This window comes from Amphiprion ocellaris, chromosome 7 (genome assembly GCF_022539595.1).
Source record: "Amphiprion ocellaris isolate individual 3 ecotype Okinawa chromosome 7, ASM2253959v1, whole genome shotgun sequence".
In the NCBI taxonomy this organism is placed as follows: Eukaryota; Metazoa; Chordata; class Actinopteri; family Pomacentridae; genus Amphiprion; species Amphiprion ocellaris.
The window spans coordinates 29,647,275-29,670,326 of NC_072772.1; the positions used below are offsets into that span (position 1 = coordinate 29,647,275).

A 23,052-nucleotide genomic window follows, 5' to 3' on the forward strand; every position below is an offset into this window, starting at 1 on the left:
CGCTCATGTGTCTGTGGTGATAGGAGAGTTAAGCTCTGTGTGTTTGGAGCTGCAGTTTATTAAGTCAGTTGCACTCAAATCATCCTGAAAGCATTTTGCATGACACTATGTATTAGTGATGAAACAAGTGATTGATTGAGTGGCTCATTTACAGAAAATTAATCGTTCAAATTATTCATCTGGCAAAAACATTTCTTGTTTTCCCGCTTATCATATTTGAGGATTTGTTGAACGCTGAGATGAACCAAGCAATTTGATTTTCACTTTTTCCCTATTTTTTGACATTTTACAGACCAGCTATTTAATATTAAAATATAGCACAGACTGATAATGAGTTACAGCTTTACTTTGGGCCCCATTTGATGTAGTTTCTAGTTATTGTGCACGTTATAATCCATCTAGAGAGATTCAATAAACAACTAAAATCAATTTAGTTCAGTTAAACAGTCCTTACCTTAGTTTGCAGTCATTTCATTTTGAGAATAAAATGTAATTATATCCTGATTGCATACTTGTTTTTGTGCTGTAATGTACAGCACCAAGGGATCAGGCTTCAGAGTTTGCATAGCTGAGTTCTTCCCAACTTAGTCTCTCTCTATCTCATTGCACATTAATGCATCCAGATATAGTCTAGTACTGAATGTTTTTACCCCTTACTTGAACCTAAGAAACAAAAATAAGTAGGAGCACGGAGTGCTTGAAAGCAAAGCAGCACTTTATCTACTCATGTGGTCCTAATTAATCTTGTTGAGGGTCACAAGGGAAGTGTGTCCCAGCATGCACTGCACAGAAAGCTATGGACACACCAGACAGGTCATCGCTCAATCACCAAGTTAGTAGAAAACTGGCAAAAATTGAAAATAAAAAAATAAAACATGTACATTACCATGTACATAATTTCTAATAATTCTAGACTATGTATGTGATTCCTGAGGTGAATTAAAGGACCATTTTGTGGGAATTTTTGGTACATTTTCATCAAATGAGATTTAATAAAGACCCGCAAGTGCAGAGCTGTTTCAGTTTCACTAGATGATATCTTGCTTTATGTTTTTTGTTTTAGTCCACTTAAACAATCCATACCTTAGATTGCTGTCACTTCTCTTTGAGAATGAAATGTAATTGTGTCTAACTGAGAAAAAAAATACGAATATCAACCTGATTTACCTTAGTGTCTATATCACAAAGGCCGAAAGGGCTTTATTAAGAAATTGTAATTTGGATAATACTGTTCAACTAATGGGAAAGAGAATATATGAAAATTGTACATTCAGTGGTTACTATGAATTAGGGAACCCTGATTGTTAATGCAAATCAAAATGCTTTTATCTAATATTCTTTTTACTGTATAATATCTTCCTCACGCTTTTTCTTTTAGTCCACTTAAACAGGCCTTACCTTAGATTGCCATCACGTCTGTTTGATAATAAAATGTAATTATATAAAAGTGATTTCTCCAAAGTAAAAAATGCCAAATATCAACCTGATTTACATCAGTGCTACATCACACAGGCCAAAGAGCTTTTGTAAGAAATTGTGATTTAGATTAGACTGTTGAATTATTGGGAAAAAGAACCGATGAGACTTGTACATTCAGTAGATACTATAAATTAAGGAGCCGTGATTGTTTTGCCAAACAAAGTACTCCTTTCTAATATCCTTAATGTGTGTGTTCTCACTTCTTGTGAATCAGTCCCCAGCAGAGCAGAGTCCTGGAAGCTGGTTGCGGCTGATCAGAGGCTGCAGGGGGTGGATTTGTACTGTACATGCACACTAGAAACAGGCGTTTAGCAGTGTGAGTCAGCCTCCAGCCGCCTCCCTCAGCCAATCCGCTTCCTGGCTCAGTCTTCATTTCAGTAAGATGCCTTTGGAAAAAAAAAAAGAAAAAAAAAACAATCTGCTGACTCTCCCATGTGGATTCAGGCTCTGCTGCGGTGAGAAGAGTCCCTGTGGTCCCACTGGAGGTTTTATATAAGCCCTGGGCATTTTGACATCAAAACCAGTTTAATATTCCTTTTTTAATGAATTTGTTAGTCTGGGTTTTGCCATTTTGGCTCCAGTACAACTAAAATGTGACACCATATTGTATATTTTACTATAACAGCTTGTTTTGTTCCTTGAATCATCATCTGACTTATTTAGTTGCATTTTAATTTGATGACATTTTAATTTAAGGACAAAACAGTCCGTCTTTCCTATTTGAATGTGTTCTATTACCCGTATTTGCAGCCTGTGTCAGCTCTACCATCGATTGAGGAGCTGAATATTTTATAAGTAATTAGAGCTGTTTGGTTTGTGACTCTTCACTTACACTACAAACTAAACCTAAATGCTGAAGTGTGTGAGGAGTGATGGAATTTCTTTTAAATTGCTAAGATTTCATCTCAAACAAATGTTCGAAAGCAAAAAAAAAAAAAAAAAAAAAAAAAACTTACCATGTAACCATGTGGATTTCTTCCCGGTCGTTTGAAGAAAATGTATTTGGCCATGTTTCTGTTGCACTGCTCTTGCTACAGCCTCAGTTTGTCTGTGAATCAAAGCCTTTCATCTCTGCAAAAGCTAGAGGCGTAATAAGATGTTATGAATAATTAGGATGTTTACAGCTCTCTGCTTTTTTTGCTATTCTTGGTGAATTTCTGCAGTTTAGAAAGGCTCTCCGAGGAAAGATAGTAATCTACTAATGCTTGATACTAAAAACACAAAAGAATAACAACACAGTAATTTATTGTTACACTTGGAGGACTTTATATTCTTTTTCATTTAAAGTGTAAAACTCCATTTACACTAATATGTTTATGCACTGATAGCGCCACAAAGGTACAAATAAAAAAAAAACATGTTCTAAGCAATAAATGAAAAATTTAATGTCACCATCCCCTGAGAGATTCACTGTCAACCCGAGGATCAGCATTCCCTCAGTGTTGCAAAAGAAAATTAAATCTTTCATAACAGACATAAATACAACATAAGAACATAATGGAGAGCATAATCAAGTCTATAGGCCAGGCCAGATTATTGTGGTGTATCGAACAGTACCAAGGGATCCGGCTTTAGAGTTTGCATAGCAGAGTACTTCCCGATATAGTACATCTCATTTCACATTAATGCACTCAGATATAGGCTTGTGCTGGACTTCTTTACCCTCACTTGCACCTTAGACACAGAAATAAGTAGAAACATGGAGTGCTTGGAAGCAGAGCAGCACTGTATCTACTCATATGTCCTCAATTGATCCCGTTTAGGGTCACAGGGCCGAAGCATGTCCCAGCATGCACTGCACCAAAGCTGGGGCACCTGTTATTACATACCTGCGAAAACAGTTTGAGTCTTGATGTGCAATATTTCAAAAAACTCCAGTTTGGTTGTCAAGGTATGCAGCTAGACAAGGCTTTTCGACTATTTCTGATGGTGTCAATATCTGTCAAAACCTGCACTATGCATATGTCTTATACGGGCTGGCTATACTTTGTCAGATTGCTACTTACTGATTGCTTTTATTTGTTCTCTGTCGTCTTTCCTGCTCTGTAGATCCCAGCAGTGGCAGTGAAGATACTCCTCTTCATAAAGCCACAGCACCGCCCAGCAAAGCCCCCCATCCTCAGAGCCGGCCTCAGCCTCCCAACGCCCCCAGCCTCCAGCGCCGCAGTCTGCCGCCACAGCCCTGCTCCCCACTGGGTACGACACAGAGAGCAGAAACGAGCACCCAGAGCTCAGTTTGTGTGTGTGTCGTGTGGCTGCGATCTCCGGATCAGAGGTCAAGGTGGCTCTGATTGGATGTGTGAATGTGGGCTTGCAGAGATCTTAGCTGGAGATGCTTAGTGCTGGAATTGCTTTCCGCTCGACTCGTGAACTGAAGGCCTCGGTTCACATGTTAGTACTCATTCCTCAGTATGAGTCAGTGGAAATTCCCACCCCTCTAATAACAGCACTGCTGTTCACAGACTGCTGTCTTCAGTCTCGGTTGTTGAAGTTGTTACTGAGTTGTATGAAAGAGCAGAAGGACGGAGTAGTTTACAGATGCTGATGGAATTTATGTAACTGGCCCTGCATGGAAAATTTGACACCTGTGCAATAATTGTATTTTAAATCTAAAAGTCTGAAAAGAGCCCAGAGGCAAAAGCAAAATGAGTGTCATTACTAAAATGATTTGATTTTTCTGGCATTTCAGCTGCTAGTTTGACATCAAGGCATTTTTAGTGAGATGTTTCCTTTACTAAAATAAAATATTGAGCCAGATAGTATTCCGTTTTTCTAACTTTAATCACAGATCTTTGTATCGATGGGCAAAGAAAGGTTCTGCACAAAACATATTGACAGTAAGATTATGGTGCCCTTAACGTCCTTGTCCTTGTCCTTCTCATTTCCCCTGTAGGACATCTTAATTGAGATTTTAGGGCAAATTAATACATAATGAATTGCTATTAACTCAGCCATTCTGTGCTGTATCCGTACAGTTACTTAGCATTGCATCACAGCACCGATGCAGCCTCACTCCCTCTCAGTCCATGTAGGCATCGTTGTTAGGTGATGCACGTTGTTGCCCATGTTGGCATATTTGCAGTGAATGTGGAGCATCAACACCATCCTGTGGCCACACTGTGTATTTCTGTAGTGGTTGGGAGCAGCTTCAGCTTCCTGCTACAAAATCTGAGTGAGCGAGTGGAGCAGCAACTCCAGCTAGTGGCCAGTGTACCAAAGTGAACATTCTGAACCATCTTTCTTCTGGTTCCCAATGTTTTGTTCATACTTTTAAACCAAAAATGCATTTTTCTTTCTCAGATTCTTTCATTGGAATGCCCTCTAGGGGTTCAAACTTCTGGGTTTTACACTGTGCATGCTGGGTTGCAGAATCAAATGCAAGTGCCCTAATGATCACAGAGTTTAATTGTCTGTAAATCATGGACTAGTGGAAGTATTCTGATTTGTTATGCAAGTAAAACTGCAATAACGCAATGTTCAAAAGTGTTTATTATAACACAGAACATAATGTCTGATCTACTATATATCATGGTTTAATCAGTGGAAATGGATAATATTTCCTACATAATGTGACATAAATAAAAAGGAAAAATAATATTACTCTTATAAAGGCAACGCAGTATTAGTGTAAATGTAGTTATATGTAAGACAATATTTATGACACAAAATGAAAAGTGTATTTCTTGTGTTTTATTATGTGCACTATAAAGCACATTAACATGGGTTTTCTTTGCAGCCTCCAGGAAAGATTTGCAGAAGGACACAGAGCCTGCGCCATCACCAAAATCCTCCCCTAAAAGATTTGCAGTGGTTTCACCGAAACCACAATCTCCCGGTAGGTCATACACATCACACTACACACATGTAAACACGTACTACACGCACATACAGTATGTGTCTCATATTACGTCTCTGGTTTGTTCCCATGTGGTACAAAAGAAGGAAGCAGTCGTCAATAATGCAACACCATCAGCCTCTACTGTACCTTTAAAAACTGCAGTCACTCTCTCTCCACGCTTCATTCCCAGACTTTACCCATGGCAGCCTGGTGTTGTCATAGCAACACGCCACAGTAGCTCCAATGCTAGAACGGCTCCTTCAGCAGCAGCAAACCCGCTGGCTCAGATTACAACAGTACAAGTCAGCAATTTGTGCTTTTCTTAGAGAGACAGGGAGTCCAGGACAGGTGATAAAGGTTTCCATACTGCACACATAGCAAACATAACTGGGAAGGTGGTCACAGTTGTGGGAGGAAGCTGCTGATTGGTTTGAGCAGACATGAGTAACAGTGAGGTGGAAAGACCAATTGTCACTGTGGGTGTAGAGAAACCACTGAGGCTCCAAGCAATCAGCGGTTAATTTGTTTTGTGTGGATGTAAGCAGAGAGATTAAAGCAAAGCACATTTACTAACTAGAATTTTGCTTCACCAACAATCGAAAACCCAAAACATATTCAATTTACAGTCGTATAGGACACTGAATAGCAGGAAATGTTGATCATTTAGATGCTGGAATTAGTGAATGATGATGAGATGCAATTCACTAATTATCAGTTGAGTTTATATTGCACAACTATCAAACAAGAGTGTATCCGACAATCGTATTTTGATTATTACTGTTTGTAATTGACTTTATCACAAATTATCAGTGTATATTTTGAAAAAAAAAATGTTGCTTCGTTGTTTCATTTAAACCCTTGTAATATAATAGCTGTGATATGGATATCATAGTGTCACATTATATCTTCTTGTTTTCTACTACTGCTTTCTACTGAAAATGTATCAGCAATTACAGAAGGAAGTGTAACTGTTAGAGATAGAAATGTCAAGATTATTTACTTAAAACCATTTCATCAAGTCTAAGTGAAAATATTTCATTATTCCCCGTCCTGCTTTATGCTTTCTGTAATTCGTGGTCGACCAGCAGCGGTTCACGGTGCCGTTCGGACAGACAGGACGCAGGAGTTGGACCGAGCTCTGATCCAGCGGCTGCGTGAACGCTGTGAGCAGCAGGCCCTGCAGCTGCAGAGCCTCCAGGCCGAGTTAAAGAAGGCCTCGCTGTGCCTGGATGTCTTCAGCATCACCACCCAGCACTTCTGTCACAAGGTAGGCTTTAGCGAAGCGCTCAGCAACAATGACAGCAGACTTATTCTTTCCTCAACTTTAAGAGCCTTATAAAAGTCCAGAGTCATAATTCTTCCAGCCTAAATCCTAAAACAGAACTGCAGTGGGCGTCACATGGTCTTGTGCTGCTCCACTTTCCTTTAATGTCTGTATAGGGAAGCTTTGACGTTTGAGATGTGGGAGCTTTGTATTAATATGCTAATTTATGAGAAAAGAATCCCAAAAATGTCTTGACAACTCCTGGATATCATGAATTTGATTGTTTTTCTTGCATTAAGCTGCTTGTAGCTGCATGATTGTCTCATAATAACAATAAATCAGTGCATGTATTATCCATATTGGGCAAAATTTACTTGTTTTTTTTTGTTTTTTCATTGTCTTCATACGACATAATGAACAGAAAGAAGCTCACTATAGTTGGAAAACACATCTTAAATGTTGTGGAATGCTTCAGGGAAAGGTTTACAAAGTTATTGATTTGACTGATACAGAGAATCCTGTCATGGAACTTCACCTGCATCATGTTTAATCTTGTAGTGAATTTATTTCATAGCCATTATTCAGGCTATCTTGCAGTGCTGCTGTTAAAAGGCTGCAGTGAGCTTCAGAATGCAACTACAAAGTCTCTCGCATCCTCTAACACAAGTGACACCTGTAGCATCTGGCTTTTGGTGTCAGCATCACTTTGTTCACAAAGCCAGTCATTTGCTTGTAAAACCTGTTGTGACTCTTTTGCATGTGTTGGGAATAACTGTGAGGCAGCAGGATCTGTCAGTGAAACAGTCTGTGTTGTGGATTTACAAAGGTTTTACTTGCTTAAACAAAAGTGTGAATGGCTTTTTATGAGTGCAAATAGATGTGGATTTGATAGAGCTGTGTGGCATTCCACGTTGGGTCGATCCTAAAGCTGCTGATTGATTGATTGAACGGATCTAAAAATATTTAGCAGCTGAATGTCTGATGACTGATGCTTGCTGTGTAACATAATTGCTGCTATTGGTGTCAAAATCAAGCATACTTTTGCTTTTACTTCTTCTGAGATTGACTGAGTCTATTCTGCTTCTAAAACCTGGATTAAGCATTGGTTTCTTGCCCTTTCCTGGTCCTCTGCTTGCATTTCATCTGTCTCCCAGCCCCACCCATGGTCTCTGCACTATAGTGGGAGATGATTAATAAGATTAGAGCTGCCAGCCTGGTCCTGCCTGTGCTTTTAGTGAGACTGATTGTCAGACATGGACAGAATACCCTCTGAGATCTGCCGGTGAGAGACTTAAGAACACATGTATCTTATATACAGTACTTCTGCAAGTAACAGCAATGGAGGGATACGACTCTCCTTTAAGGATTTTCCTTAAATTTAGTCTGACAAATTTACAGTACAAGAAATTTTCAGATGTAAACCACAGATAAACTTGATAGCCGGCCTTAAATCTTTGTTCATATGTTGTGTCTTGTTCATCCTTGGTGAAATACAGCTTGTTAAATTTACAATATTGGCCAAGATAATCTATAGTTCTGGCTCTGATAATTGTGGCTCAGACATTCAGCACTGCTCTTCTATTAGTGGCCACATGTGTCCAGTCTGGATTTCAAGATGTGTTTTTGATGTATGTGAGATCAGCTGAAGAAATCAAGAGGACTTTTGTGTGAGCATCACCTTATTTAAAGTGCTTTACAGTGTTTATTTATTGAGCTGTTTGGCCACTTAGATTTTTTGCAAGAAACTTTACATTTAAAGCTGCAGTTTTTGTATCATAGTTTCAGTCAAAGCAATCAGAAATGAGTAGTTTTTACTTAATCATGTGTGTGTTCTGGATGCATTGCAGCGTCTGCATGTAGCTATTTTCTCTAAGCTGAGGGCCAGAAGTAATTGTCCACTTATTGATCATCTCCCTCCCCCATCCTCTCCTGCTACCCTCTTTTTGTTTTTTCTCAAAGATGCAGGAGACCTCACATGTGTGTGTGTCTGTGTGTGCGTTGCTTCCCTGCGATGCGTTTGAATGTGGTATGGGGCGTGTTAGAGGGGGTTTGAGGGGAGGGCAGGCAGAGCTGGGCTGGAGCTGCCAGCCTTTGTTCCAGAAGGGATAAACGATGGTCGCGAACCAGGAAACGAGGTGAGGCTTCGGTCTTCTCGTCTCTCCTCCCTTCTCCTTCCCCCCTCTGCCTGCCTCCCTCCTCCTTCTCCTCTGCCTCTCTTTCTGTATCTTTCTGGCACTCGCGTCTGTCACTGCTGCCTCCCCAGCCGGCTAAGGGATGCTGCTATCTGCTAGCCTGGTATGGGCCACTGCTGCTGTAGGCTCCATTTCCTCCCTCTGTGCTGTCTGGACCAAACGGTAAAAGGCAGCATCTTCTGCAGGCAGCGAGCTTGTTTCAGCACCGAGGATTCCTTTATGTATGTGGGGCTGTGCGCATGTGTGTGTTTTGTGAGGGGGTCTGAGTGTTTCTGTCTATAAGATGATTATATTCACTTGTTTCCTGGAGACAGAGCCGGTACAGAGTGTAAAGCTCTGCATGATTATGCTGAGTCAAAGCAAGCTTGTGTGTCGCACTGTTCATCTTTCTTTTCCTCATAGAGTTTGCAGGGACGTTATAGAAAATGCTGCTCTGCTGAATTCTTACATTAGTCTTTCTATTTTGGTGTCTGCATTGTGTGTGTCTGATGGTTAATTCCAGCTGATTGCATGCGTTTGACTGCAGAGAACTTTCACACGGGATGCAATATCCTCTTGTTTACCTGATGTTGCTTAATCTGTCATCTGCAGGAAATCAGCAAAAGTTCAGTTTTCATTGTAAAATTAAAGCACAGTTGCAGCTTCTTGTGTGTTCAATCTCTTCAGCACAAAAAGCAGCAGCACAAATCTTTTTATGGTCCCTGTGAAACTGGACTGATTACATGGGCACAGACCTCGGGGAGGTTAATTAACTCATTACTGTGTCTCCTTCAGAATAAGCTCTCCTACTATAAAAAGCCATGTTTATTTTAAAATGAACTGTGCTGAAATGAATAATTAATTGAATGAAATTGATAGACGGTAGTTTTTAATATTCAAATAATGGTTTTTAATGTGCCAAGGATAAATGGTGACGAATAGTTTACTTTAGCTTTCCAAATATAAGGAATTGGTTTGTTTCTGTTGTATGTATTTAGAAATAGAGTGTTCTAGACTTTTGTTTAGACCAGTCAAGCTTCTGGAAGTTATCATCCCTGGTTTCTAGTTTATTATAATGGTTATTTTTCACTATTTGATGGCAAAGAAAAATTATTTAACAGTGTAATTGTCAATGGAAACAATCACTGGTTGCAGGACTGAAAAGGGATCAGGTTGCCTTGGTGAAAATTAGAAAACCTGACACACAACTCCCTGGAGATATGAATGTGGGGGGCGTCATGGCAGGATCGGGGACTGATGTGTGGGAACAGAGGTGGAGCTCAGGCGTAGGAAATGAAAAAGCTCCTGACCGTGTGTCATCACTCTTGAGGACCCTCCATGTTTTCTGATGACTGTAAAACCCCTTAGCCGGTGACATCATTACTGCTGAGACACGCTGATTGCTATCTCATACATTTTTCACCTTCTACTCTCCGTCCTTCTGCGTTTCTTTGTTCCTCATTAGCTCCGCTGTATGATTTCTGCTTCATCTCTAAGCAACAGTGTGTTTTGCCTTTAGACTGCATGTTTACAGATGTGATCAATAGACGTTTAACCATCTGGGCTGATAGTGAGGAGTCCCCAGTGGATACCACACAGGGCCTGCATATACATGACAACATTTGCATTGTATACAATTTAACAAATGCTGAAATCAACCCTTGCTTGCTCCATGTGAGACCCCTGGTTTTGGTGATCTGTAGTGTTGTAGATGATACGGTGATGCTCCTCCCTCTATCTTGCAGGTGGTCTTAGTCTGTGTGAGAAGGCAGTCAGTTGACATTTGCCTTTCAGCTATAAAAAAGTGACCTGACTTCACTGCTATCTCTTCCATCCACTGGCATCAACTTTCTTTTCTGTCTGCACCTTCATCCATTTACAACTGCCGATGTTGCTGACTTCCACAATGAATTCCTGTTTAGTGTTAGTTTAGTTTGAATAAATATCAATAGACTTGAATAAATTTCCTGCAAGGACTGCAGCTTGTCATTCTCTTTGAACCAGGTTGTGGCTATACATTGAAATTGTTGTTCTGCACACAGAAAATAAGCATTTTCTTCGATAAATGGAGACTTTGACCAGTTCTTATGTCTTTCTAGATCCACAGTGATCTGTGATCACCAGGCAGCCCACACACTGGACAGTCTACATCTAATATGATAGACAGTCATGAAATTTCTGACCTTTAGACTTGGGTATTGTGCCAAGTTGTTACATACATAGAGTTGTGATTGTGATTTCATGTTTGGAAAGAGAAATTGCCAGTGCTGGGTTTGTCACAAGGTACAATGTGGCTTGTGTTTTTTTAGTTAATAATGTGGTGTAATTGGTACCAACATGTTGTAACTGTACTATGGCATGACAATAATGCGCAAACAGAATCTAAGCTTTATTCCACCTGTGGCAAGTATGGGACAACATTTTTAGTCAAAGGAAGCAACAAATAAATCTAACAATGATGTTATTTTGAGTTGTAGTGTTGGAATGCGGAGATCTGCAACATTATGGGTTTAAATCATCTTTTTCCTTTTTTTAATTTTTTTTATGTTACTCATTGCTGTTAGCTGCAATATCTGCATAAACAAAAGGACATACAAATAGTGTGTTTTAAGTGCAACCCTTTGATTCAGTGCTGTTAACTTTTTTATGGTTATAGATGTGAATCTTAATTTTTTTTTTCTGTGATCTGGATGGACATTTTCATCTTATATTTATGTAAGCCTCAGCTCACCTAATTCACCTGAACTGTATCCCAGTTAGAACTTTTTGTTCCAAAACATTCTGAGAAACTTCTGCAGAACTAGTAATGTTTTCAATTGAAAGTTCATTTTTGGTTCCCAGAATGTTCTTTTTAAAGGCAGTATAAAGTTATCTTTGTCCTTCCTTTGTTGTCCTGTAACATTGTGAGATGTTTTATGCAACGATGTTCTGTAATGTGTTCAAATAACATCCTCAAAACATCGTCAGAATATCGCAGGCAAAATGTTCTACCATTGTTAATATAGCATAGTATGGGAGTGTTTTATAAAAACATTCTGTCATCTGGGGAAATCATTATCACGTTGACACATTTTTTTGAATATTAGTTTCAGAACATTGTTCTTTTGTTGTCATGTAATCAGACAACCCAGAGAACATCCTGCACACATCCCTTTTGCAATTGAAACAATATCTTAATTAACTTTTTTGTATTAACATTACCTGAAATGAGAGATAGTGTTAAAACATTCTGGAATAAAAGGTTTTCTTTGAAGTATTAGTAGAACATGTAGGTAATATTTGCCAGTGTTGTGGGAACATTCTCGGCTTGCTACGATGTCATATGGAGGAGGTAAATGTGGGTGAAAGCACAAAAGACAGAGTTCAACCTGAGGACACGCTGATTGTCTTGGTAGTGCTGTAGCCTTCATTAGCATGTAGCACAGAGAACTGACATTTACATACATTTTTTTAATGTTGTACTGACAGGAGACGTGTCTTGTGTGTGTGTGTGTGTGTGTGTGTGTGTGTGTGTGTGTGTGTGTGTGTGTGTGTGTGTGTGTGTGTGTGTGTGTGTGTGTGTGTGTGTGTGTGTTTGCGTTTCAGAGCGAGAGCGCCATTGTGAAGGAGAGGGAGCTGTCCCTGGAGCTCGCCAGAATCAGGGATGAAGTGGGTAAGTGGGGTAAAGCGTGACAGATACGGCACCACGGGGGGGACAGAAAGGAGTGAGTCACTCGCAGCTCAGAACATATGATGAATTACACAGTACACAGGAGACAGAAGGAACAAGTGACCCCTCAGAGGTCACACTGCTGATGGAGGTCTGGATGCAGTCCTACAGTGAGCAACAGACTTCAGAAATGCTGCTCTGTAGATAGTGTTTCATCTCAAACTTTAAGGAATAATAAACATCCATATGAAGCTGCACTATTTGCATTTTAACACGAATAGCAAGAAAAAAAACTTAAATTAGCCTTTCATTTTTTTAGATAGTTTCTGTTTTTCTGTTGTACTTAGTGCTTGACCTGAATCTGAAGCGGGTGAAATATGTAAATTGCATTTCTCCGGTGTGTTCCAGCTTTCAGCGTCGCACACTGGGAGCAACTGCAGCAGGAGAAGGAGGAACTGGAGCGTCGTTTCGAGGCTGAGCTGCAGGGATTGCGGGCCCAGCAGCAGAGGGAGCTGGGAGCGCTTGAGGAGCGGCTGAAGGCGAAGCACATGGACGAGACCAAGAGCCTGCAGGCCCAACAACGAGCCGAGCTGGAGGAGCTGCGTTTCAAACAGCAAGATCAGGTAGACTGGTTAAAAGCTGCGCAAGCTGTATGGCTGCATGTTTCTTTATGACATGTACTGGATACGTGTTTGTATCTGCAACACCGAACAGTTGGTAGCTTTGGAAAGTTATTTTTAATTGTCTAAATCTTGACTGCAGCTTGAGGAGATGAGCGAGAACCATGAGGCGTCCTTGATGGAGATGGAGACGGCTCACAATGACACACTGGCTACTCTGCAGGAGGAGCATGCCAGGACCGTGAAGAGTAAGCACCACATTTAAAACCTGTCCCCTTCCTCCTTCCTGTGCTGTCTCACTGTTAAAAGGAGATGTTAATATGGTTATTTTTCTTGTGTCAGATTTGAAGATGGCCCACGAACAGCAGAGGAAATCTCTAGAAGAAGAGTTTGAAAAGATCAGACTGTCACTGCAGGTTAACAGTTCTTCTTAAAGTACATTTTTAAGATAAGTATGACACATATAGCACATAGTGACCGAAACTAACAAATATCTGTCCGGTCACCAGGATCAGGTGGACACGCTGACGTTTCAGAACCGAAGCCTCAGAGATCGAGCGAAGCGATTTGAAGAAGCTCTTCGCAAGAGCACAGATGAGCAGATAGTGGTAACGGCTGCATGATAGCAACGTATTCAGCGCTCTGTCGACAGTAGCAGCATAAAACTTCAGAGTGACGAAAGCTACGTTGTTTATTTTAAAGACTGATTTTTGGTTTTGCTGCATTTTCCAGGATGCTTTGGCACCATATAAACACATCGAGGAGGACCTGAAGAGCCTGAAAGAAGTTTTGGAGATGAAAAATCAACAAATCCATCAGCAGGAGCTGAAGATTTCAGAGCTGGAGAAAATAGTAGGCTTCAAGTTTCTGCTTTAGTTTAGCATCAAATGGAATCTAGTGTTAGTTTCAAGTTGGTTTGTATGTGAAGTCAAAAGATTAAAAGCATATTTACACGCCAATAATGGCAAACATGAAAATTAAGTAGGAGTCGTGGCAGCTTGTTTAGATTTATAAATGATTGTGCTCCTTGACAGTGCATCTTAAAGTACATCAATACTGCAGTCCTCCCATTTACACTCCTCCTCTTTAAGAGGACAAATGTTTCCTTTGTAAATCCACACCATCAACCCCTGTTCCACTTGTTCTAGACTGCCGTTCGTCATTTGAAGAATTTAATGTTGTCCACCTTTTCTCCTGTGTTTTTGAGCAGGCTGAAAAGAATGTGTACCTGGAGGAGAGAGTACAGGTGTTACAGCAGCAGAACGAAGACCTGAAGGAACGAATAGACAAAAATCTCGCTGTGTCCAGGTCAGTTTAAACGCATACTGGTGCAGAGTTAAAACTTAACCCAGACCAGGAGAAGCGAATCTGGTTACATTAGAAGTCTTTGTATTGCTATATATTAAGAATGTTTTTGCTGACTGAAGACAGAAGGATCGGCGCTGATGATGCAACTTGTTGCTCTGAAGCAGAAGCAGGAATTAAAAGACTATTTCCAGTGTAATTAAAATAATCTCGCTTATCACAGACCTGCACTCCAAATGCTGCAAAGCATTATTATTGAAATATTCATACTCTGCAGAAGAGTTACATTTGTATATAATTTATTTCGTGACCCTGCTTTCTGTTCACTTCTATTTAGTGATGTCATACATTTCCCAGGAATACAACAAACCTTATATCAGGGAATAGAATAGAATAGAATAGAATAGAATAGAATAGAATAGAATAGAATAGAATAGAATAGAATAGAATAGACATGAAATACTTTATTGATCCCCAAGGGGAAAATCTTTTGTTACAGTAGCAAACAGAAAGAGTAAAGTGAGCACAACCACAACAGAAAAATATATTTTAAAAAATAGAAATATAATTGGAATTGAAAAATACACTCAGATACAAAATGTACAATAAAGTGTACAATATACTATGAATAAATAATTTGTCCAGTGGTGACAATAATAATATAGAGTGAATGAAGATATTAAGTTGTGAAAATAGCAGTGCAACATGTGCAAGTATACAAAACGTATAAGTATACGGTAATACAAAAAAAGCCGAACAACATAACTGCAAATACAAAGATGTTACAAAGCAGATAGTGCTGAGAGCTCCCTGCCAGCCAGCCAGAAGTGAGGAGTTAAACAGAGTTATTGCAGTGGTCAGGAATGATTTCCTGTATCTGACTTTGTGAGAGGTGAAGGAAACAAATGACACTGTCTGCACAGTTTTAAGCAAATACGTCAATGTGCAATGACTTGACCTTCCACCTGTAACCTTTTCCTCTTCCTCAGGCAACTCTCTGAGGAAAATGCCAACTTGCAAGTGCACGTGGAGAAGGAAAGCAACGAGAAGAAGCGTCTGAGTCGCACCAACGAGGAGCTGCTGTGGCGGCTGCAGACCGGCGAGCTGAGCCCTCGCATGTCCCCCAGTTCCTCCCCCATCCATCGGCCGTCCTCCGGCCCAGGCTCCCCCGCCCGCCCACACTCCTACCATCAATGACTCTCTCATGGAAGCTCCTCTATCAAACACTTTCTTTTAATTTGGTGTCAGATACCCAGATTTTTTAAGAACTCTTCTATGAATGTTCCTCTCGGTTAAAAGGGAAGGACTTTACATCATATACATGGACAGTATTTCCAAAGTTGAACCCCAGGAATTTTAACTTTTGACCCAATGAATTGTATTAATGATCTCACCTCTTATTATCCAAGAGGGAATTCTCCACTTTTTTTCTATTCCACATCAACACCCCCACAAACAGAAGCACTAAAATACTCCGGTTACATTAAAAAAAAAAACAAAAAAAACCTGGTCATTGTAGATTCCAGTCAACAGAATCAAAGTCACGGTGCCTCAGTTCTATGTTTTCGCCTCCATCTGCATCTCCATCTTCTCATCCAGCGCTCAGGATGATGGATGAACAAGACATAGCCAACATCAGAAGTGCAAACGACAAACACAAGAAGCGCCTTTTTGCCGTCCATTCTCTCCCACCAGCAACGTTTACCGGGGCACAGGCAATACTTTGGGTACAAATCACAAATCTACCTACAGTGAGTTACTCTCAAAGTGTGGATTCTTCTCAGTGGCATGTTCACCTTTTCATGCCAAATATATTTCATATGCTGGGAGTGTATGAATGACTGCCAAGCCATTTAAACCTCAATCATCCACTCTACTGTCTTCTTGAACAGCTAGCTATCATAACAACTCATAAATCCACTGAACTGCCAACATACGGAACTATAATATTTATTACTGAAAAACTGTAAATTGTACAGGTATTGCTCTCTTTAAAGCATGATCTGTCTTCCAGTTATAATGAACTTTACGTTAGGATTAAATACATTGTGATGATATGGAGAGGAAGGTCAAAGGGGCAACACATGTTAAATCTTACTTCTGACAAATCTGAACAGGATCTATTAAAATAAACCAGGAAATAGTCATTGTATTATAGATTTCAAACTAAGTGTCCCTCGCCTTCAGTTGGGTTAAGAAAATATAATCATTTCTTAAGAAATAAAAGTGCAGGATCTGTAGAAACCACCAAAGAGGAAGTCATCCAAAACAGCAGTTCATTATGTTCTGTAGCTGTCATATCTGTGGAGTTAATAGCTGCAGAATCAGCCATGAATGGTGCAGACGATGCAAAATGTAAATCTGCTCCGTTGCATTTTAATCTACGCAGCAACAGTTTCTTTTCTCTTTCTCTTCTCGCTAGGAGCAAACTATCAGCGCTCCAACAGCTGCCTGGAGTTGTTACTGTTTTCTGTGTTGCTACAAGTTCTCTGTCTTTTCACCACAGACAATCCAAATGGTGCCCCAACTTATGTTCTCCAATTGAACCTCCAATTGACTTCCTGTCGTCCAAAATTTGCTAAATTATTTCTTCAAAATGAGCATGAAAATCTGATTGCAATGTTACCTCATTTTCTCATTGTAGAGAATAATCTCAGGTCTTGAGGAGAATTAAGCAACTGCCGTAACTTTTTTTTTTGTGCTTATTTTACTTTTATGTTTACATAACCGCTCATCTCAAAGGTCTGCTTTGCGAAACATCCTTTGTATAACATCATGTGGATGTAAAGATTGTGTAAAAATACTTTGAAGAGTGTAGTGTAGTTAGGAAATGTATTCAAACAAGTTGAAATAGAGTTTTATTACATTAATATTTTCTTGTAATAAAGCCATATTTCTTTTATTTAACCCCTCAGACATAAAATGTTAAAACCTGCTCAAACAGGGATTTGGTTGTGGGTGAGCTGTGCTTACTGTTTGGACAAGCTGCTTATGTTTAACTTGTTCGCTGGTGGGCTTCGCTTAGTTCTTAAAGGAAGCTGAAAAGACGTTTCTCTCCATCAGGTACTCCGATTGCACTGATTCCCTCTGTGTCCTGTGGACATGACCTTGTACTCATTTGCTGAATGTTTGTCCGACACTAGAATAAGAGTTTTTGTTTACAGTTTACATCTCAATGTCAGAGGAGGAAGGTCGGTGCATCACGTGGATGTCGTGACTTCTGTTGATTGTTTACAGGACTTATGTTGTAAAAGATTGTGTTCAGTATTTCAGAAATTCATGCACTGGATGAGTTTATATGAAAGCATGTCGTCATGAGGTTGTTGCGCACTACTTTTATTTTTTTTGACATTTCTTGTGCATTTCATAGATTGATTTATTTATTTGTCCTCAAATCCTCCAGAACTGCAACTGTAGCTTAGCTGGTTAAAAATATTGTGGTCAATGATAAGAATTTATGTCTATACTATATATGTTGCACTTTGTATTTAAGTATTAAATCACACTAAGTATACATACTATGCGTACAAATTTGAGATTTAATATGGGTATACATGTAAATATAGAATTATGATATAGAACTCTTTTTTTCTTAGCAAAATATGGGAAGCTTCAGAGGTAACAATGCAGAGAGTACTGAACACACAAGGACTTAAAGACTGCATCTACAGAATTCATTTAGCTTGTTTGAAACTTGCCATCGACAAGATTCCTCACTTTCTCTGCATAAAAGACTGCAGCATGTCTATAGGCAAAGGGAAGATGATGGTGGAGTTCTTCTCTGCTGCAATGGAGTTGAGAGTCTGCAGGTATCGCAGCTGGAGAGCAGAAGGTGCCTCAGCCATCACAACAGAAGCTTCTTTAAGAGCCCTGGAGGCCTTCATCTCTCCCTCTGCAGCAATGATCTGAAACACAGGCCAGTGTTACTTCTCCTAATGTTCCACTATTCTCTCTTTTTCACGGTCAGACGACATGAAATTGAAGTAAATCTTCCTCACCTTGGCCCTGGCCTCCCGGCTGGCCTCGGCCTCGGCTGCCATGGCTCGCTGCAGCTGCTGAGGCAGCTTCACATCCTTGATCTCCACACGCTCCACCTTGATGCCCCACTGATCAGTGGCTTCATCCAAGGATTCCTGCAGGGTGATATTAAACAGCAAATGCTCAGTTACATAAAACCATTCAACAGTTATACTTTAATATACAACAAATCAGATGACGATGAAACTGAACACTAACTCTTCAGGTCTACAGAGCTTTTTAGCCTGCATTAGCTTATTCATTTGATTTTGTGTTACATCATGTTCTCTGGTTCAATCTCACTGCTCTTAACCTAGTAAGAAAACTGTTGCAACTGTTTTCTTCCCTCTAGTGGCCAAAACAGACAGCTAATACAGCTGAAAAGTAGCAGATTACACCAGAATTAGGCCTCATTAACTGATCTGCCAGGTTTTCAGGAACAAAAAATGTTCGCTCTTTTGTTTTTGTCAAGCATATCTTTGGGCTTTTCCTCACCACACATGCTCTCCCTGTAAATTGTACAGCTGATCAAAATGAACACAGCAATGCAAGGACGATCTGGAGAGTAACAAGCCACAAGGAAGCCTGCACAGGGTATTTGGCAAAAGCTAACAGGTTACATATTGTATTTAAAGATTCAAAAGGTTTTATTTGTCACATGCTCATACAGTATGTCCATTGAAATGCAAGATGACCGCTCTCACAACAATGAAATAACAATACACCATTATGAAAAGAGCAATACTTTAAAAACAATAGAAAACTAGAAAAGGGTGTCATAAATAATAAGGAAAGTATGCTTATCTGTTGTTGTCTGAATCAAGGTTAAAATAGAAGCAGCTGACCTAAAACATTTGTCTTAAATCTGAGATTTTTAACAGCTGAACTTGAATTGTTGCATTCAGCCCGTCATTAAAAATTACAGGGCTTCCAGCATTTTCTCCTCACCTGCATGCTGATTGAAATACCCTCTCTGTCAGACAGAAGTTCTGCCAGGTTTTTGGTACCGAGCACATTCCTCAGAGTGGTTTGAGCGAGAAGTCGTGTAGATGAGTGTGCGTTGGACACTTTGGTCACGGCCGAGATTGGGCAGTATATGCGGAAATACACCACACCATCCACAGACACTGTCACAGAGTCCTTGGTTAGGATCTGAAAAGGTTAAAACATCCTTTCTTAATGCTAAAATTATTTAGTTCACTCGAGAAACTTATATAGACTGGGAAACAGGAGATTTTGAGAGAGACAAGGCGTACCTCTTGTGGAGGGATGTCAAAGGATACAGTTCTCAGATCAACTTTCACGAAGGTGTCGGTGCAGGGCAAAATCATAAAAAGGCCTGGAAAGGGATAAATGTCAATAAGATCACAGTTTGGAACACAGTTTCTAAGCAGATGTTTTCAGCCATGAAACTAGTTTCTGGAATAGTTTTCCCACAGTCTGCATACTGTATGTTAGATGTTAAATCACAAACCTGGCCCTTTAGGCTTCCTGTCTGCAATCTGGCCGAGTCTGAAAATGACAGCTCGCTCATACTCCTTCACTATCTGCACGTTAGAGACAACCAACCACGCAAAAACAAATCAGTGTAAAGAGAAATATTTCCCCATCAGTGAACTAAATGCAGTCTGTGATTTCAAAAGCAAATAGTGATCAAATCCTAAGCAGCAGTGTAGTGCAATGAGAATATACTCTACCTTAACACACAGAAATATTGTGAGTGGGCAGGTTAGTACTGCTAAGATGAAGGATACAGTAACCAACAGCCAACCACAACATTGCATTCTCCCTGATTCTTTGTCTGTGGAGAGAGTGAAACACCTGACAGGTTTGCAGTGCAGGTGCAGCATTTTGCATATTTGCCATGACGTCTTTGTTCCACACTTGTGAGCATTTAAACTGAAAGTTGTCGTTTGTTGACATAATTAAACACCAAAATGATCCTGTGGGACAGAAGATTTATTCAAGGTGAGACAAAGCATTCATGTTGCCAGACAGGCAGTCGTAGTGGATCCACACTTGTCAATAATGATGCAAATATTCTCAGAAAAAAATCACACTGAAATGTATTGAGTCACAGAGATTTATCATCTTTAAAACACCTTGACATCAGGTTCCCCCCCCCCCAAAAAAAATCAAGTTTAAGAGCTGAATTCAACAAATGTTTGTCACTTTCATTTATTAAGGAAGTTAACCATGCAAACATGAACAAACAAAACCTTTTCTGTTCACAGACTAAATGTTTATTTGGCTAAGTGTCTCAACACTTCATTACTTGAGAGCTCTTAGAGGAAAAAAGCTGGCTTTTATCTACTCTTAAGAGTGCTGTCAAAAAAATCAGACTGAGTGTGCAAATTTTCTAAGCCATGCTCTGAAGTGAGTTTACAAACTAATAGATCTGATTTTGAAATATGATCTGTGAGGGAGGGACTGAGTGGGTGAGAAACATGCTAAACCAGTGAGTATAAAGCATGATGAATAATGCTGTGCTCATTAAAGGTGAATTTAAGGCTGAAAACTAATGTTAATGAAGCCAAAAATTTGTTGATAAAAGCTGAAGACCTACTATTACATTCATATACTGACTTATTTATATTCAGTGGGATTATTTAATATCTTTAGTTTCATGTTTGGAGCCTTTATTTCCCTTCTTTTCCCCTTAAATACCACTGCGGTTTGTAAAATTATTGTATCTTAAATGTTTTACAAATATAATCATGACAGACATTGCAAACAACTTACTAATGTCTCAAGGAGGACCCATTTTCTGACAAAAATGTCTTGGTTCAGGGTCCCTTAGAATTAACTCTCTGTGGGCCTCTAAGCAGATATCTATTATCTCTAATTAATTAAGTCTTCACCATTTAAATTAGAGTGCTTGGTGAGCAAGTTGTCAAGAAAAGAAAAACATTTCACATTTAATGACAGTCAAAATGGGACTTTATTTAAAAGCTCATATGAAGTATTTACCTTCAACGTTTTCCTCATTGATGTGAAGTTTTCCCTGCGTAATCATCTCTGCTGTGCTGGACGCTGTTGAGATCATTAGTGGGATGTCAGCGCTGTGGATGCAGCAGGTGAAGTGACGCAGCACTTGTTTACTCCGTCTGTTCTCCCTGCGGGGTGTGGTCTATCCGTCTACAAGCCTAAGAAACACACACACGTGAAGTCAAATTCTCACAGGGTGTGTGACTCGATGGCCTATAAAGTGCCAAAAGGTAACGTGAAGCATGGAGTCTAGCAGCTTCTAGTGTTGGACAGCTTCATGTTCAGCTCCTGTACTTTTCCATTATATTCTTACACTGAAGCACAGGAGTCAGTCACTTGTTGAATGCAGAGCGTAAATAAATAATCAGTGGTGTCCAAGTCGTGAAACATGAGAGACGGTGCAGAAAGAAGATGTGATCACAGCTTCCCTTATATGGACAGTTTACACATTTTCCCTCCAGATTTCCCAGTTTTTACTAAATGAATGAGATTTATACATTCACTGTATGGAATTTAAAAAGAGTGAAAGTAGTTTGTATGGCAGGAAGTTGGATGAAGTAAAACACCAGGAAGGACCAAGAGAGGAGGGAGATCACAGAAATGGCATGGACAATAATGAGGAAGAGAATTACCATGAGGAGGAAGAGGAGGATACAGCTGGTTGAGGCAAGGGAACCAATCAGAGGACAGAAATGTAGAACGGCTTTCTGGCTGCCTGTAGAGTCAGTCAGATCTTTCTTTGATTCCCAAAGGAATAAAACCAGCCATTCATTCAGAATTCCAGTTAATAAATCAGTATATCATGCCTGGAAGATGGGGATTGCATTCCAAATACTGTGGGGCTGGAATGGATCAGCTTCCACTGTGGACAAGGGCACAACTTGTAAGGCACAAAGGGATATTCTGTATGCTGTGTGTGGGCAATAAGGACTAACATGAAAGCAGCTCCTTACTGTGAATTTCCAGTAATTCTTTTTCAATAAGGTCTCTAATTGACTGTCACATACTTTGTCACATGCCAGTCAGCTCACTACATGATGTGTGCAAACCCAGGTTTAGTTGTTCACAATACCACAAATACAACAGACAACACACTACTTAATCTTGAGTATTATCAAAGTGTGTAAATTGTGATCAACGTGTTTTTTTAACAGGTGTAATAGATGACCTCAGCTTTAACAAGGGGTGTTTGTACAGTTTTGGTTTTTTTTTAAGTTTCAAGGCCTCAGACTTGCTGCTGACGTCTTCTTCAGACATACTGAGGAATTAAATCTATGAAGATAAACATATCTGGGTGAAAATTCATACATCGTTTTCACAGATTGCAAATGGAGATGATGAAATTGATTCTAATCTTTACATTACAATCTTACATTCTAATAATTACATTTTTAACAAAATACATGAGAGGAGGATTTAGTTAAGGAAAAATTAAGAAATTAATGTCAAAAAAAAATTGCCAAAAGCAGATTAATGGCAAAGTATTTGCACTACAGTTGGGATGTTTTTGGGAAGTGTACACTAGGGAATAAACAGAGCATTGCTTTATGTTAACAGTATTACTTTTATATATATTTGATGATTTAGTTCAGCAGAAAGGAGTTAAACTGCTTGAAGGACAGATTGAACTAGCTGTTCATATTCTTCTTCTTTTTTCCTCGTAGTTTGTTTTGAATTTGACTGACAAACCATGTGTGAGTGCTCTCATTATCAATCATTCT

At 39.6% G+C, this 23,052-nt stretch overlaps 2 protein-coding genes across 8 annotated transcripts in view; one reads left to right on the forward strand and one right to left on the reverse strand.

The window, feature by feature from the left end:
- The window catches only part of mtus2b (microtubule associated tumor suppressor candidate 2b), a 29,516-nt gene extending 11,672 nt beyond the window's left edge, over positions 1–17,844 (forward strand). For 2 of the 6 annotated variants that reach the window (XM_023262753.3, XM_023262756.3), the window contains exons 5-15: positions 3,529–3,675; positions 5,216–5,314; positions 6,403–6,584; positions 12,338–12,404; positions 12,810–13,024; positions 13,164–13,269; positions 13,364–13,437; positions 13,531–13,629; positions 13,754–13,873; positions 14,229–14,329; positions 15,316–17,844. In XM_023262753.3, coding sequence (XP_023118521.2) covers positions 3,529–3,675; positions 5,216–5,314; positions 6,403–6,584; positions 12,338–12,404; positions 12,810–13,024; positions 13,164–13,269; positions 13,364–13,437; positions 13,531–13,629; positions 13,754–13,873; positions 14,229–14,329; positions 15,316–15,523 — 1,418 coding nt within the window. In that variant the 3' untranslated portion in view covers positions 15,524–17,844. Of the gene's footprint in view, positions 1–3,528; positions 3,676–5,215; positions 5,315–6,402; positions 6,585–8,800; positions 8,936–12,337; positions 12,405–12,809; positions 13,025–13,163; positions 13,270–13,363; positions 13,438–13,530; positions 13,630–13,753; positions 13,874–14,228; positions 14,330–15,315 lie in introns of those variants that run through there. The other 4 variants (XM_023262754.3, XM_023262755.3, XM_035944710.2 and 1 more) reach the window with 4 other exon arrangements.
- A 122-nt stretch (positions 17,845–17,966) lies between these two features.
- On the reverse strand, positions 17,967–22,985 carry stoml3a (stomatin (EPB72)-like 3a). 2 transcript variants are annotated; one of them, XM_023262758.3, is made up of 7 exons: positions 21,314–22,985; positions 20,041–20,144; positions 19,818–19,890; positions 19,600–19,682; positions 19,292–19,495; positions 18,325–18,459; positions 17,967–18,231 (listed from the first exon to the last, which is right to left on the reverse strand). In XM_023262758.3, the coding sequence occupies exons 1-7, from the start codon at positions 21,387–21,389 to the stop codon at positions 18,040–18,042; spliced, it is 867 nt and encodes a 288-aa protein (XP_023118526.2). In that variant the 5' UTR covers positions 21,390–22,985; the 3' UTR covers positions 17,967–18,039. The 2 variants fall into 2 exon arrangements, with proteins under 2 accessions (XP_023118526.2, XP_035800605.2); XM_035944712.2 differs by lacking the exon at positions 20,041–20,144.
- Between the last annotated feature and the right edge of the window lie 67 nt (positions 22,986–23,052).

Coding starts and splice junctions, on each gene's coding strand:
- stoml3a (XM_023262758.3), bottom strand. CDS start 21,389: ATGATCTCAACAGCGTCCAGCACAGCAGAGATGATTACGCAGGGAAAA. Junction 19,683..19,817: donor CAGGAAGCCTAAAGGGCCAG/GTTTGTGATTTA, acceptor ATCCCTTTCCAG/GCCTTTTTATGATTTTGCCC. Junction 18,232..18,324: donor GCCGGGAGGCCAGGGCCAAG/GTGAGGAAGATT, acceptor CCTGTGTTTCAG/ATCATTGCTGCAGAGGGAGA.